The following is a 15,772-nucleotide window of genomic DNA, read 5'->3' on the forward strand; positions in this document are numbered from 1 at the left end:
AGTGCGGTGCTTGCTGGCGGGTGCATAGGCATGAAGCTGCTGTGCCTGCGTGTTTGTGCCCGCGCCTCCTCCCCCCGTGCAGCGTGGCTAGGCTTGAGCGATTCGGCCGCTGAAGCCGCCGATCACTCCCAGCGCAGCGCCTATTGCCCTATGCCCCCTGAGGGGCTCTAGGCTCTGCGGGTGAGAATTTACTGGTTGTTCCCAGCCCCAAAGAAGCACGCCTAGACTCGACCAGGCCCAGAGCCTTTTTGGTCCTGGCTCCGACCTGGTGGAATAAGCTCCCGGGTGAGCTTTGGGCCCTGTGGGACCTTCCAGCTTTCCACAGAGCCTGTAAAACGGAGCTCTTCCACCAGATCTACGGTTGAGGCTGGGGCAGTGTAAAAAATCAACGGGATCCCCCTGATGTTAAATGTTGAATGTCATCTGTGATTTTGTCTCTCCTTCCTCCTCCCTCTTGTAGTAGGGTGAGGGAGGTGCTGGGGGGTTCTGCTATGTTGTTGCTGCTATGTTGTTATTGTACTGTAATTGTCCATTTTAATGGGGTTTTAGCTGGACTTTATGTAGCCTGCCACAAGCCTCTTGGGAGTGGTGGGTAACATATTTAATAATAATAATAGTAATAGGATGATCTTGCATTGAGTAGGGGGTTAGACTAGATGGCCTGTATGGTCCCTTCCAACTCTATGATTCTATATGCTGGCCGTAGGAGACTAGACAGGCCTTAATAGAAGAGTTGTCTGACTTAGGTAAGGCATCATCAAGTGTGTTCCCAGCCCAGGCAGCCCTAAACAGCATGTTTCCTAAATACAACGGGTGCTAGCATAAGGAAGTAGTGAAAGAGAAAGACGAAAAGAGAGAGAACAGAGAACGACAGAAAGAAATGTAGGGAGATGGGGGGAAAGGCAGAAAGCATTGCACTCCAGTGATGTCCCCGCCCTCCCGATGGGCGATCATGAAATCTCCAGGGTTTCCCCGAACCTGCTGATGGCAACAGCAAGCAACCATCTCCAGGGTGTGGGGGCAGAGCAAAGAGCTGGCAATCTAAGTAAAGAAATGGGAGGTATAGAAATCTAAATAAATAAATAAGTATTTGAAAGGTTGTCACTTGGAGGAGGGCAGGATGCTGTTTCTGTTGGCTGCAGAGGAGAGGAAACGCAGTAATGGGTTTAAACTACAAGTACAACGATATAGGCTAGATATCAGGAAAAAAATGTTCAGTCAGAGTAGTTCAGCAGTGGAATAGGCTGCCTAAGGAGGTGGTGAGCTCCCCCTCACTGGCAGTCTTCAAGCAAAGGTTGGATACACACTTTTCTAGGATGCTTTAGGATGCTTAGGGCTGATCCTGTGTTGAGCAGGGGGTTGGACTAGATGGCCTGTATGGCCCCTTCCAACTCTATGATTCTATTAATCCATTGTATATCAAAAGAAAACCAGCCCTCCAGCAGCCCCCCCCCTCCAGCTCAAGGGTGGTGTGGACCAGCACCTGAGTTGCCTCAGTAATAGCTGTCTGGCATGGTGCCATTGTGCAGGACTTTCTCAGCCAGTGAATTCTCCCAGAAGTCCATGCTGTGGAGGGGCGGCGGCGGCAGCAGTAGCAGTGCCTGTCACAGCGGTTCAAGTGGTGGGTGGCAGGTTTGCCCACTGTGAACAGGCAAGCTGCCTCTCCAGGGCAGTCCATAGTGGCCCCTGGTGCCTTACTGGGTCTTAAAGGGCGCTGGGTCACGGCTCTCCTCCCACTGGGCGTCAGCAGCAGGCGGGCTGGTCTGGTCTGAGCGTAGCGAGCAGCAGCGGCAGTAGCAGCAGTGCCGGGGAAAGGAAGGCTGGAGAGAAAGTCAGCATGTAGGGTTGTCACCGCCCTTGCTGCAGCCTCTGGGCCAGTGTCGTGGCTGCTGAGTGGCTCAGTGCTTTGCGGCAGTGTGGCAGCCTGATGCGGCTATTGCCCTGGCTGCGGGCTCTGGGCCCATGTTGGCGCAGTTTGGCGAGCAAGTGGTGGAGTGGGCAGGAGTGAGAGGGGAGGGAGCTCCATGGAGTATAACGCTGTGGAGTTAACTTTCTAAGCTGCCTTTTTCTCCAGGGGAACTGGTCTCTCTGGAGGCTGGGATTGTGGCAGTATTACTTTTATTTCCCGCCGTTATCAGCAAACCATTTTGTGATGGGCAACATGATAAAAACCCCACCTAAAATAAAAGTCCAGGGGATTCCCAGGTCTCTACTGAGTGGAGCACTGGATGGGAGCCCTGGAGTGGAGATCTGTATGTGTGTGTGTGGGGGGGTAGACTTCATACACATGCCATGTGTTGCCCCTCCACCGGGTGAATCCAAGCTGTCCTCTGGAGGCTTGCACCAGGAAGCAGAAAAGGGAGCAGAGTTTGACACCCGCTGTTGTGTGAATAACTATCTCAATGAAGACAGCATGATGAGAGCTGCTGCAATCCCACCGCAGCGGAAAGTGTTGCTGAGCAGGAATGGAGGTTTGAAAGCAGGAACCTGCCGTAAAATCATGAGGTTGAGCAGGGGAGACCCATCTGGTCGCCGCTTGTTAAGTACCCCTCAAGGTTGTGTTGTCAAAAAAGCTGGAGAAGCATGCAAGACCGGTTTGTCTTTGTATTTAACTGTGAGTTTATTTCTGAAGATTTGTCTCCCAAAAGTGGAGCACCTCTTTCTAGTAGTAGGGGTTTGTTTGTCAGGTCAGAATCAGCAGACTTTCAGTCAGGAATCCCTGTATGCAGAAGCATATCCAGGGGTGTGTGATTGGTAATGAACCATGAGCGGAGATGAAAAAAGGTGAGGAGGATATTCTCGCCCCTGAAGTGGCAAGGGCTCTGTACTTATTTAATTGGCGAGATGGCCAAGTGGTAGGGAGGCTTGGGGGGGGGGGGTCGGGAGGAAGGCCGGTGGAGCCGTGGAGAGTCTTCCAGGCTTGGCGGCCAGCATCATGGATCTAAGTTGGCGGGGTGGTGTTGGCTGCGGTACTGGGAGATGTGGGTGGGTCCGGGGAAGTGGCAGGCTTACCATAAGGGTGGTGGCAGTGGTGGGGACATAGGCGCTGCAGGTGTGGGTCTGCCACCTTGACATCACGGTTGGTGGGCTCTGTGTGGGGTGGCAGCATAGTTCCCACCAAGGTGCCCTGACGATTTGCCCCTCTTAGAGCTGGGCACAGCGTGTATTGGATGCACCCGGTGGGCGGACTTCCTGCAATGGCGCAGGTGCCACTGCCGTCCCATCCTTGTCAGTGGTGGCGTTGGGTGGTGGGTGTGCAGAAGCAGCGTCGGCTGTTCAGGGGTGCCTCTTCAGTCAGCCCCTCATTGGCGCAGTGGGCGGTATCGGCTCTCCAGCGCTACAGGCAGCTGTGTGGAGTGGGCGAGTACCGCAAACACCTTGGCAGTCCGGCGCATCTGTGCTGGCCGAGCAGCCAGGCAGGGAGGGCGTGAGCTGTAGTGGCTGGGCCAATCAGGGTGCAGCAAGCTTCCCTGGCCGCACCCTGATTGGCCCTGTTCCATCTCAGACACCCCAGACTCGCTCCACCCCCAGGCAGTTTCACAAATATTAAGGGGAACTATGGATGAGAGTTCTTAGACACCAAAAGAATGATTGGCTAAAGCTGACACCTCCGTTTTAATTGTCCTGCTTAACAGTGAGTAGAATAATGGCCACTTGGGAGAATTGTTAGGGATTCAGGATAGAAGCAACATAAAATGCTTCTTCTATCTGTGTCTTCCCTTCCATCCTGGCCTTCTCGGATTGGTTCTGAGTGTTTGTAGCATCTTTTTATCTCATTGGTATCATGTCCTTCCTACTCTAAGACGCTTTTTTTTTTGGTAGGGGGGAGTTCCTCCACAGCTTTATCCTCAGAACAGTTTTGTCAGGTAGGATGGCTTGAGTGTGAAGTTACTGGTCCAAGGCCACCCAGGAGGCTTTCTGGCTGAGCAGAGTTTGGAGCCCAGTTTCGGTTATGCATACTCTCTTCTCTTGCTCCTTTGACAGGTACAAATGCTTGCTGGAAAACCTCGTGGCAAACATCCTCCCAGAAAGCTCCAGTTTTGAGCAGCTCACAGGTAGGATTTAGTACCTCCTAGTGCACAGTGAAGACTGCAACTTATTCCCACCACTGCTTGCAGTCTGGACGCCTGCCCTTTCACATATCCCAACTCTTGCAATGACAGAGTTGCAGTATTCCAAACACTGGAATAACCCTTTGTTGGTGTGCTCTTTGCAGGGGTTTTAAAGTCTGTATGTGATGTATTTCATCAAGTCCAAAAAGCATCTCGCATCCATGAGAACTCCTGCCAGATGAGCCGGGTTCAGAAACTGCTCAAAGGACAGAAGATTCAGTTGTCGGCTCCAGGTAGGCACCCTTGAATTATGATTTTATCCCATTTCACTTACTGAGCTGCCTTGAACAGGTCCCTGGAGAAGTGGCATATACATTTCCTAAATAAGTAATGCTCTGTGGTGGTTGGGAAACAGTCAGGGGAGCAGAGGTCAAAGGAAGGATGAGTCTCCAACTGATCTCAAAGCCTCAGGGCAGCCATCCAAGCTTTATTAAGCACACTAATTCTGAAATCTCTGGGTATCACTCTTGGAAGGCACAATACAGGGCTGTAGAAATCCTTCCCCTGACACATCTGCAAACCGCTCTGCAGGAGCGGTAAGAATAAAGCAGTAAGGGCATTGTGGGAGGAGAAAGGGGTGGGGTGAGTCCGGGATAAAAACTCGAAGGGGCTAATCGGGAGCCGCAAAGTGTGGGCTGACACGTCAGTGGGCTGACTGGGTGAGGCTTCGGAGCAGGGCCCAGCTCCTTTCCCTACCCCAAAGCCGGGATCCTGGGGCGGGAGTGGGCCGGGAGAGAGGGCTTCGGGCCAGGGAAAGGAGCTAAGCTGCTGCGTCGGAGACGCACCAGCCCAGCTCCTTTCCGTCCCCCAAAGCTGGGTTCCTGGGGCGGGAGCCAGGCGGGGGGGGGGGGACAGAGCTTCATGGCAGGGAGGGGAGCAGGGGCAGCAGGGTGGGGGTGGGCCGCAAGGAGGGCTGCTAGCACTCACTGTATTTCGGGTACAGCGGGCTTAAGTTCTAATCAGTAATAATGATGGTAATGGAATGCGAGCTGCTTCAGGGGGAGGAGGATCATAAAATTTGGCTAGAAGCTTTCTGTACAGGTGAGATATGCTGCAGTTGCTGGCAGAGATTTCTTGTTAATCTAAAAAACATACACCAAATTTATATCCCATCTGTGCAGATATGTAAGGAAGTTTGAGCAATGGCTTAGATGCTTAGGATTCTCTCCAAAGATGGCAGCACTGGTATTCCTTACTGAGACAGAATCACACAGGTGTTCAGAACCAGTGCTCCACTTGGCATGCAGTAGGTCTAAGACCCAGGGCTTCCTGCCAACAAGGCTTTTCTTCTCACCAGCTCTGTCTGTTCTGCCTTCTTCTGCAGACCGCTGGTATCTCCAGGAAGGATGGCTGATGGTGGTGCCCCCCAAGGGGGAGGAAGTACAGCAAAGGATGTTCTTTCTCTTCTCTGATATCTTGCTGGTGACAAAGCCTTGCCACCCACTGCACCCTTGGAATTCACACAAGTTTGCTTGCCAGGCCATCTACCCACTCAGCCAGTGCACACTGACCAAAGTGTTTGGCCACACTCAGAGTCAAGGAGGGCTCCTCAGTGTAAGCTTTCCTTTTATTTCTTCATTTACAACATTTCTGTGCTGCCTCTTCATATTCCTTTTGCTCCTTGGCACTGTCCTTCATAGGCTACAAAACACAAGCTAGAACCTGTGGAGGCAGAATTGGAGTACAGAACGGGGGGGGGGGTAAAGTGGTCAGTCTATTGGAAGGCTATGTGTGCCCACTGAGGCAAAAATGTGCCTTGGGAAGGCTAGACTGCAGAGCAGAGTTCTACCTTGGATTCATAGAATCATAGATTTGGAAAGGCCCATGCAGGCCATCTAGTCCAACCCCCTGCTCAATGCAAGATCAGCCTAAAGTACTCATGATAGTTATCTGTCCAGTCACAGTTTGAAGACCACCAATGAGGGGGAACTCATCTCCTTAGGCAGCGTATTCCACTGCTCAATCTACTCTGTGAAATTCTCCTCCCCTCCCCCGATATCTAGCCGGTACCATTCTATACAGTTAACTAGTTTAAAGCCATTACTGTGCATCCCTTCCTCTGCTGCCAACAGGAACCACCTGAACTTCCTCCAAATGACAACATTTCAAGTACTTAAATAGAGCCATCATGTCCCCTTTCAACCTCCTCTTCTCCAGGCTGAACGTTCTAGAGTCCTTCAGCCTTTCCTCATAAGGTTTTGTCTCCAGAGTTCCCACTAGGTTGCTCTCTTTTATGGGCTTCTGAGAGATTCCACCAGCCTTTTCCCCCTACCTGAGGTGGCTTGAATGAGCTTTGTCAGTGTTGTTTCTGTGCCCCTCCCTCTTCCCTCTCCTTGTGCAGATGCAAGCCATGCAGCAGTGTTTTCTGGTATCTTCCTAGTGTTCAACTTCCTCTCCATTTTCAGTTGTCCTTCCCACACAAGAAACTGCTGCTGATGTCCTGTGATCAGCAGAACTTTAACAAGTGGCATCAGAACCTGGGGACAGCCATCCGGTAAGCCAAATGTCTCTCAGGCTTACATGTTGCCTGGTCTGGCCAAGGGGGACTCCCACAGGTAGCAAAGCTGAGTGTCAGGGATCCTATTTGATTATTCACATGTCTTGTCTTCTTTTCCTGCAGGCAGCTACAAATCAAGCCCACTACAATTTGTTGAAAGGATCAACTGTACGTGTCCCCTCTCTCCCTTAGTAAACAAGCAAGCACAACTGGCCAGAGAGCAAACAAGATCCTACAGGTACAGCTATTCAGACTGTGTGGGAACTGCTGAAGATTTATGCCCACATTCTTGCAAGAATTACCACCTTTCTTCACAAACCTGACACCTAGTGCCACTTGAACTGTGACCACTCTGGGGTTACATTTGCTTTTAGTTCATTGGCTGGAATTGGCATTTCCTGGACACAATTGTGGGCATCCTTAGCCTGCCAGGAGGTACCACAGTAGGCTTGGCCTGGTTGATATCTGAGAAGGCTGTTAGATCTCCATATATATAACTATCAGTGTAAGTAAGGAAATAAGTACTTATATCCCTTAGATAAATGGCTGCTAAAGCTTGACATGTTCTGTACTCTGGCTCCAGACTGCCTGTGGTGAAAGCCCTCAGTGTTAGAAGCGGAAGGGAAGACCTTCTATCTGCATTTTATTCTAAAGGCCACTGGATCTAGCCTTGTCCTTTGAAGCAGTTTGGCCATTCTTCCATGGAGCAGCTCTTCAAGGATTAGAGAAGCCCAATCCCCACAAACAAGAGCCTATCCCGCTTAATTTTATTTTGGTCTATCACTCCCAGGTTTGTATTACCTGCCAGTTTGATATATTTATCCATCCCTGCTAATTTTGAGGCCCGGCTGGCTTGCCCTTCCATTTCTTCTACAAATCATCAAACAGCAAGTCTTTGAGCAGCTAGAGCAGATGGCTGCAATTACTAATAAGCAAGGCTTTCTCAAGAACAAGTCATATCAGACTAACCGTGTCTCTTTTTTCAAGGAAGTTACTACCTTGCTAGATCACAGGAATGCTGTGGACATTGTTTACCTTGATTTCAGTAAGGCTTTTGATCAGGTTCCACATAATATTCTGATTGACAAGTTGGTAAAATGCAGTATGGATCCTATTACTGTTAGGTGGATCAAGAACTGGTTGACAGATCACACCCAAATGGTGCCTATTAATGGTTCATTATCTTGGAGAGACCCTCAGGGATCTGTCCTGGGTTATGTTATTCAACATATTCATAAATGATATGGATGAAGGAATAGAGGGGGTACTTATTAAATTTGCGGATGATACTAATCTGGGAGGGGTAGCAAACTCAGCAGAAGACAGAATCAGGATACAGGATGATCTTGACAGGCTGGAAAACTGGACTAAAACAAAATGAATTTTAATAGTGAAAAATGTAAAGATCTGTATTTAAAAAGCATAAAGCAAATGCATCAGTATAGAATAGGTGAGACTTGTCTTGACAGTAGTACATGTGAAAAGGATCTGGGGATCTTAGTAGACCATACACTGAACATGATTCAGCAGTGACTCGGTAGCTAAAAACGCAAACGGGATTTTGGACTGTATTAAAAGAAGAATAGTGTCCACATCACACTAGGTGATATTATTACTATTCCATTTTGTATCCCGCCACTCCCAGCAAACCTCGTGGCAGATTACAGAGAAAACCCCATATCATAGAATGACAGAATAACAGCATTGGAAGGGATCTCCTGGGTCAGTCCAACCCCGTGCACTGTGCAGGACACTCACAACCCTAAAGTTCATCCACTGTAACCTGCCACCCCCTTGAACCTCTGGGAGCTCGTTGCACTAGGTTGGGTCCAGGACTGAAAAAGCCCTAGCCCTGGTCGAGGCCAGATGAACTTCATGGGGGCCAGGAATCCCCAACAAGTTACTGCCCACAGACCGTAAAGTCCTGCAGGGAGCATAGGAATATAGGCAGTCCTTCAGTTATGTGGGTCCCAGATTGCAAAGGGCCTTGAATGCCAAAAACAAAACCTTGAACCTGATCTGGGCCACAATTAGTAACCAGTGCTGCTGCCTGAGCACCAGCTGGAAATGCGCCCTCTAAGGTGTACCTGTGAGGACCCTAGCAGCCGCATTTTGCATCACTTTACTCCACTCTGACCTCACATGGAGTACTGTGTTCAGTTCCGGGCATCACAACTGAAGAAAGATGTAGAGAAACTGGAGCATGTCCATAGAAGAGCTACAAAGATGGTGAAGGGCTTAGAGAGGGAGCTGGGCTCTTGTCTAGTGTTTCTCTTTCTAAGTCTGTAAAAATCAGGTGTGTGATTTTCCTCACATCAGTTTGTGATCTAAGAATTTTTGAACGCATTCAATCTCTTCACCATCAGTTGTTATTGTGATATATCTGTCTGTTTTTGCAGTGGTCTTTCTAGTGATTAAGGCCAAATTTCTTTCTTACTTCATTGACCTTTGTAATCACCTGTTCTGGGTGTTCCTTAATTTCTGACAGGAGGGTGGTGTCATCAGCATACCTTCACAGAATCATAGTTGGAAGGTACCTCCAGGGTCATCAAGTCTAACCCCCTGTACTAGGACAATAACATCAGATTCCAGTAGCACCTTTAAGACCAACAAAGATTTATTCAAGGCGTGACCTTTCGAGGGCAAGCACTCGTCAGACTATGATCTCCTTACATGTCAGGGAATTTATATATGTAATGTATTCCCCCAGGTCACCCCTCTCCTCTTAGTCTCTGTGTTTTTGCCCAGGCTCTGCTCTGATGATCTCTGTGAAATGCTAATCATTATATTTTTGTTTCCACTTTGAAACATTTGGTGTAGCACCTAGCTGTGGCCAGGCCACCTGGACCAACTGCCAGACTGCTAAGCTCCAACTTTCACACTCTTGTGGATCAAATGGTTCCTTCAAGGGAATGGGTTTTCCTGCACAGCACGGGGGGGGGGGGGGGGGAGAGGCCTGAACCTATAACTGTCGTAGTGCCCCCCCCCTAATAACATATCTTCAACAATCCCTTGGTTTATGAATGACTTCTGCTGATGCAAACTCCTGTTTAAGTGCCTTCAGTAAAAACCAACTTTTGCTTTGTTCCTGACGCCTGGGACTCTGCTCTGTTGGTTCTGGGGGTGAGGTTCTGGACTGCATTCTGTGGGTTGGGACACTTAGCTGATTTGGAGCCACTGTGCCTCTCTCTTACACCTAGAGAGGAAAGAGGATGTGCCACTTGGTTGTGCTGGCTGAAAAGTATAGCAAGCACACTTGTTTCCTTTGTGCTCTCTGGCTTGGCCACAAAGCAGAGTGAGCAAAAGAGTCCAGCCTCTCAGTCCACTGGGGCTTGAAGCAGTCCTGAATGGCTAGATGCATTTTTGCTCAGCTTAAAGACACAGGAGAGAAAGGCTAGCTTCTCCACTGGAAGAGTGGCATAGATTTTGTGGCTGCTGTGTCTAAGAACCCCTGGAAAGGGGGCTGGAAAAATAAAAGGTGGGTTGAAGGAGGACCCCCTCAGCTGGCCTCTTCGTGGGGGGGGGTATCTTAAATTCATAATTATGTTTTCATGTAAAGCTTTCTCTTTTTAAATAAGAATTATATTCAGGATCATCTTCCATTTGAGTTGACAGTAATTTTTTACTAAATTCTCTGGGTATTAGGTAGCACTCTGGCCTAGGAAAGAAGAATGGACAATAATGTGTGTGCTCCATGGCTATGTTTATTGGCCAATAACTAAACTGGACTTTTCTTCATTTCCATGTCGAACTCTGCTCTAACAGAAATGTGATGGGCAGACCCTGCTGCCTGGCACAGCTGACAAAACGTTTCTCATGGAAGGGTGAGCTGTAATTGTACCAATTAAGAGAGCAGCCAATACACCGTATGAAAGGGTGAGCCTCCCCCAGTGTGCAGTTCTGCTTCCCTCACAGAGTGTGTGAATGTATTACTACACCGCTGTGCCTACATGTCCATCTACAAGGCTGACTTCCCTCGTCCAGAGCACATCATCCCTATAACCTTTCAGGAGCTGGTTCACCAGGGTCTTTTCACTGTCTCTATGTGGAAGGGGGAGCGGTGGCAAATGGTTTCCCTTGTATTCAATTACTGCCATTTTGGCTCGATCTATGCGGTCACGATTGGGAATCTGCAGCATTCGAGTGTAGTTCCTTGAATATAACTGGTAGCGTGGAGCTAGTACTTTGAAGAGTTTGTGGATGAGGTCTTTCTCCTGAAAAAGACAAAAGATCCTGTCAATTCACTCGTAAGCTCCTTCTTCGCACCTGGTTACCCAGCAAATCCTCTCTATCTCCACCCACAGAAACCTTTAGTGACAGGCCAAAGGAGAGCAATTAGCCTGGCTTTCTGCCCAACATCTTTCCTCTACTGTCCTGCCTGAGGCACTTCTGGCCCCCTCACAGGAGGGGTATGTGCCATGGACTCACCGTCAGCCAGAAGTTGGCCATGCGCATGGCTTCAGGATCAGTGTCCCCACGCTTGCCATAATCAATCAGCTGCAGAGAACAGAACATTAAAAAGGGTGTCAGAGGCCAATTCTTTATGATGATTAATACCAAATTTAAGGTCCATGCACCTCTGGTTGAGAAGGGGTTTTGGAAAGATGGGGAGGGATAGTTCATTGGCAAAGTTCATGCAGTGTCACTCAGAAGACTGAACAAAGCTTATGGTTCTCCTTGGTAAGAGGAGAATCCCCCACAAGCCAGGTCTTCTGGGATTGGTGCTTCTCACATGACATGGGAGTTCTGCAATAGCAGGGCATAGGGGAAGGTCTTACGTTTTAAGAGTAAAAAAGGCTGCAGAAAAACATTCCACCCCAGTATGTCTGGATTTCCTGGTTCCTTTGACATTAAATTTTTGTCATTCCTACAGAGACAAATTGATAGATGCTTACAGGAAAACAATTCTATGATCATAGAATCATAGAGTTGGAAGGGGCCATACAGGCCATCTAGTTCAACCCCCTGCTCAACGCAGGATCAGCCCTAAGCATCCTAAAGCATCCAAGAAAAGTGTGATGATGCAGTGTGATGTTATGAAGTTGCTTAGATGCATGCAACACACTGTAGCTACACTTTTAAATAACAGTGAATCATGTTGAGAACAACAGAAAATACTAAAGTGGCTATTAAACACACACACAGAGTACCAATGACTCTGTGCTGGCGGTTGTCCTGAATTCCTATGCCCAGACCACATCACATTACAGACTATGCTACAGCAGGTTCCCTTTATTAAATCACCTGACATATTTAGCAAACTTAGTAATTTTGTCTGTTGATGGACAATTTTTAACACCTGTACACATGAGGCTACCTCATTCTGAAACAGGCCATTACAACATGCAAACTCTATCTCCTGATGGACGGCTGCCTGGACAGGGGGGGGTGTTTCCAGCCCCCCCCCCCGATACATTTGCCAGATGTTTGAAAGCTGTAGATGGACGGTTAGCGCAGAGTCACCCGAAATTCATCCCCTCCAATACAGAGGTCCTGGGCCTGGGTAGAAAGAAAGTGCGCCTACCCACAGTGGCTGAGGTACAATTTAAAATCTTGCCCTTGGCCAGAAATTTGGGTATGATTCTGGATGCCTCCCTTTCAATGGTGGCTCAGTAGCGTCCATTGAAAGTAGCCAAGTGAACCTACTAGTGCCCTATCTGTCCTCATTGCTTGGCCATAGTCATCCATGCAACAGTCACCTCCAGACTGGACTTCTGTAACTCGCTCTACACGGACCTACCCTTGTCCCTGACCTGGAAATTGCAGCTGGTGCAAAATGTGGCTGCTAGGGTCCTCACAGGAACATCTTGGAGGGCCCACATACAGCCTGTACTGAGGCAGCTGCAACAATTGCCAGTTTAAGCTCAGATCAGGTTCAAGGTTTTGGTGTTAACCTTTAAGGCCATCTGCAGTCCGGGTCCCACATATCTACAGGACTGTCTATGTCTTGCTCTGCAGGTACAAATCTGTTTAGAGATCCCTGGCCCCAACCAGAGCCAGGGTATTTTGGTCCTGGTGGAATGAGCTCCCGGGAAAACAGGGATCCCCGACGTTCTGCAGGGCCTATAAAATGGAGCTCTTCTGCCAGGTGTTTGGCTGAGGTCAGAATGAGTAAGATCTGGGCCTTTCCCTGAGATAGCCAGGCCATCAGTCTACCCCTGTAACTGTTGTCCTGAGACAGTTTTTAAGTCTTTTGAGCTGGGGGGGAGGGAGTTTCTGTCATCACCAGGATGAGTTTTACGACTATTTTATGGGGTTTTTTTAATCATGAGGGATCACAGTTACCTGCTGCAAGCCACTGTGAGGGAATGGTGGTCTATAAACTGAACAATGAATAATTCCCTCATGGTCAGTCTTGTCTGCTCAGGTTGGCAGCGATTCGACAGGCTCCTTTTAAAGACAGAGGCTGGGGACTGCACCTGGCACCTTCTACGAGATGCTCAGCGACGGAGCCCTCCCAGTTAGTTGCCCCACAAAAGCATTCGCACAACGGGAGGCGCACTGGGCGCACTGGGGGCAAGCACCGTTCACCTCCTCGACCACCCAACGTGCTAGCTGGCGCAAGGCTCGCACGCCACAGAACGCGAGCGAGAACGCGAGCGAGCGAGTCGCTCTCGTGGCCACCGGGGACGGGAAACCCAGGGACGAGGCGGGCCCCGGTGGCGACCTCCTCTCTCCGCCCGCGGCCCGGCTCACCCGCTCGGCGTAGAAGCGCATCTCGTCGACGCGCGCGTAGGTGGACTCGAGGCGCTCGTGCCGCACCAGGGCCGTGACGAGGTTCCGCAGCAGGTCGAGCCGCGAGCGGGGCCCGCAGCCCAAGCGCCGCTGCACCCGCCCGTGGGAGATCCAGACCGCCGCCGACAGCCTCATGATCCGGACGCTACCGCCGTCGCCACCGGAAGAGCCCCCCGGGGCGCACTTCCGGCGCCGGGCCCCGCCCTTCCCCGCCGACGGCCCAATGGCCGGTGCGCGCCTGACGTCACAGAGACGCGCCTCGCGTTTCCTTCCGAGTGCCGTCGCAGAGGCTCACGAGGAGGAGTCCCGCCCCGGAAGGCAGGTGGGCTGATCTGGCGGAGGCCTCTCCCCCATCCCTGGAGGGCTCTGGCCCGAGCGTAGCGGCCCGCCGGCTCAGGTCCCTCCGGGGCCCTCCTGCTCCGAGCGCTCCGCGGAGCGGATGGGTTCTTGTATATTAAAAAAATCCCACTGTAAACAGATCCTTGCTTGGGATCCTTGTGATTAAGTATGTATGTGTTTATTTCTCTACCGCCCACTCTTGTGGCTCAGGGCGGTTTAGATAGAAAGTAGGAATAGTACATTCATAACATTGGGTAAAAACAGTAACAGCAGTGGTTTCAATAACTCGTGATAACATTTCATATAAGTCCAAAGATGCTTCCATGCTTGAGAAGACAAACAAGGGGCAGAAGGGCAAGGTCTCTCCTAATCCTGCCCATTTAAAATGTGTTTGTAGAAAACCTCATAAAATACCATCTTTAAAAAATGGGCACTCAAGCAGACTAAAAAGAAAGGGATACCTCATTGATTAACCCTCAAGCCATATGTGGAGCCTGAATAAGGTGCTCAAGGCGCTCTCCAGGACTCCATTTTAAACAATTGTTTGTTGCCCCGTAAAAGCACTTTTAAGACACTTTTCAGGTTAGTGTTGTGTTGGCGAGAAGGGTGTCAGATATCAAAGCTCCCCCAGTAGACAGGAATCTTGGTGTATTCCATAATGATAGAATAGGACTCTGTCCAGATTCTGCCTCCAATCCAAAAGTAAATTTGATTTTCATCAGTCATAATAATTAGTTCTTCCCTACTTCTGCCCTAGTCCCCAACACCCCCAGGAGAAGTAGTGGGTTGTTTTCAATGTTAAGAGAGCGCTGGGTTTCTATCTGGATAGAACTAAGTCTTCTCACAAGACTTAGTGTTCTAAGAGAAATGCTCTGCAAAAACAGCCCTAAGAGAGCTGTGACTAGCCAAAGTCACTGAAGCTGGCTGCATGTGGAGGAGAAGTGGGAAATCCTACCCGGTTCTCCAGATCGACAGTCGCTCTTAAGCTGCTTGGGTGACCACTATACCACAGCATCATGCTGCTCTTAACTACTATACCACCTTGAGTCTTTGGGACTTTACATAAGTGGCTGCAGGTGCTAACTGCTATGCAAACCTCAGTCCAGCTCTGGCTAGTGGGGGATTAACAGCCCTGATGGTGTTTGCTGGAGCAGCACCATGACCACAAGACCTGGGTTGTACTTTGCCCATCACCTTACATCAGCTATGTGTTTGGGCCAGTGAAGGCCAGGGCGCCGGGCCGCGGTTCCCTCTCCCCGCCCCCCCCCCCCGCAGTTTTTCTGCAATGAGATAGTCCCATCTGGGAGTGATGTGAGACAATGGCACCAGAAGTGTGTTGTAAAGGGCTGGGGGGGATGAAGTAAAGGGCCGGGGAGGGGGGGAGGAATCATTCGCAGCCCACCTCCAATTAGTCGGAAACCCGGTTGGTCTGACAGGACCTGTTGGAGACAAATCCATGCTGACTTCCTTGGATCACCAAATTGTCCTCCAGATGTTTGCAGATCGCTCCCTTTAATATCTGCTCTATTATCTTCCCCACAACAGAGGTCAGACTCACTGGTCTGTAGACCAGACTCACTGGCCATCCTTCCTCCCTTTTTTGAAGATCGAAATAACGTTTGCTCTCTTCCAGTCCTCCGGGACATCTCCAGTCCTTAAAGAGGTCCTCAAAAGGAATTCTATGAGGACATGGTCACTTGCCCCTAGGGTCCCCACCTCCTTCACCTCATCCACCAACTCTTGCCTGTTAGTCAGTATTATGTCCAGTATGGCTGAACCTCTTGTGGGTTCATCTACCATTTGATAAATGAAACTTGTCAGCCAGGCAGGTCAGAACGTTGAATGACTGAGGACGCTTCACAAAGTTTGTTTCCCAGCACACATCTGGGAAATTGAAGTCACACATGATGACAAGGTCCTGCAGCTAGTATATTTTCTCAAGCTGCTCACAAAATGCAGCATCCACATCCTCTCGTTGGTCAGGCGGTCGGTAGCAGACACCAACCACCACACTGTTTGTTTTCCCCTCGCTTATTTTCACCCAGATGCTTTCCACTGTAGATATACTCTCCTTTACTAGAATTTCCTG

At 49.7% G+C, this 15,772-nt stretch overlaps 2 protein-coding genes across 6 annotated transcripts in view; one reads left to right on the forward strand and one right to left on the reverse strand.

Moving 5' to 3' along the window:
- ARHGEF39 (Rho guanine nucleotide exchange factor 39) overlaps positions 1 to 9,696 on the forward strand; it is a 32,089-nt gene extending 22,393 nt beyond the window's left edge. For 3 of the 5 annotated variants that reach the window (XM_077346690.1, XM_077346686.1, XM_077346688.1), the window contains 5 exons: positions 3,985 to 4,055; positions 4,217 to 4,345; positions 5,437 to 5,666; positions 6,518 to 6,606; positions 6,733 to 9,696. In XM_077346690.1, the coding sequence (XP_077202805.1) occupies positions 3,985 to 4,055; positions 4,217 to 4,345; positions 5,437 to 5,666; positions 6,518 to 6,606; positions 6,733 to 6,766 (553 nt within the window). In that variant the 3' untranslated portion in view covers positions 6,767 to 9,696. Of the gene's footprint in view, positions 1 to 3,984; positions 4,056 to 4,216; positions 4,346 to 5,436; positions 5,667 to 6,453; positions 6,611 to 6,732 lie in introns of those variants that run through there. The other 2 variants (XR_013232972.1, XM_077346689.1) reach the window with 2 other exon arrangements.
- Positions 9,697 to 10,295: 599 nt separating this feature from the next.
- Positions 10,296 to 13,536, reverse strand: MRPL17 (mitochondrial ribosomal protein L17). The gene is made up of 3 exons (XM_077346693.1): positions 13,306 to 13,536; positions 11,038 to 11,106; positions 10,296 to 10,823 (listed from the first exon to the last, which is right to left on the reverse strand). Exons 1-3 carry the CDS (start codon positions 13,477 to 13,479, stop codon positions 10,542 to 10,544), a joined length of 525 nt encoding a protein of 174 aa, XP_077202808.1. The 5' UTR covers positions 13,480 to 13,536; the 3' UTR covers positions 10,296 to 10,541.
- Positions 13,537 to 15,772: the final 2,236 nt, after the last annotated feature.

This window comes from Paroedura picta, chromosome 7 (assembly GCF_049243985.1).
Source record: "Paroedura picta isolate Pp20150507F chromosome 7, Ppicta_v3.0, whole genome shotgun sequence".
Classification (NCBI taxonomy): Eukaryota; Metazoa; Chordata; class Lepidosauria; order Squamata; family Gekkonidae; genus Paroedura; species Paroedura picta.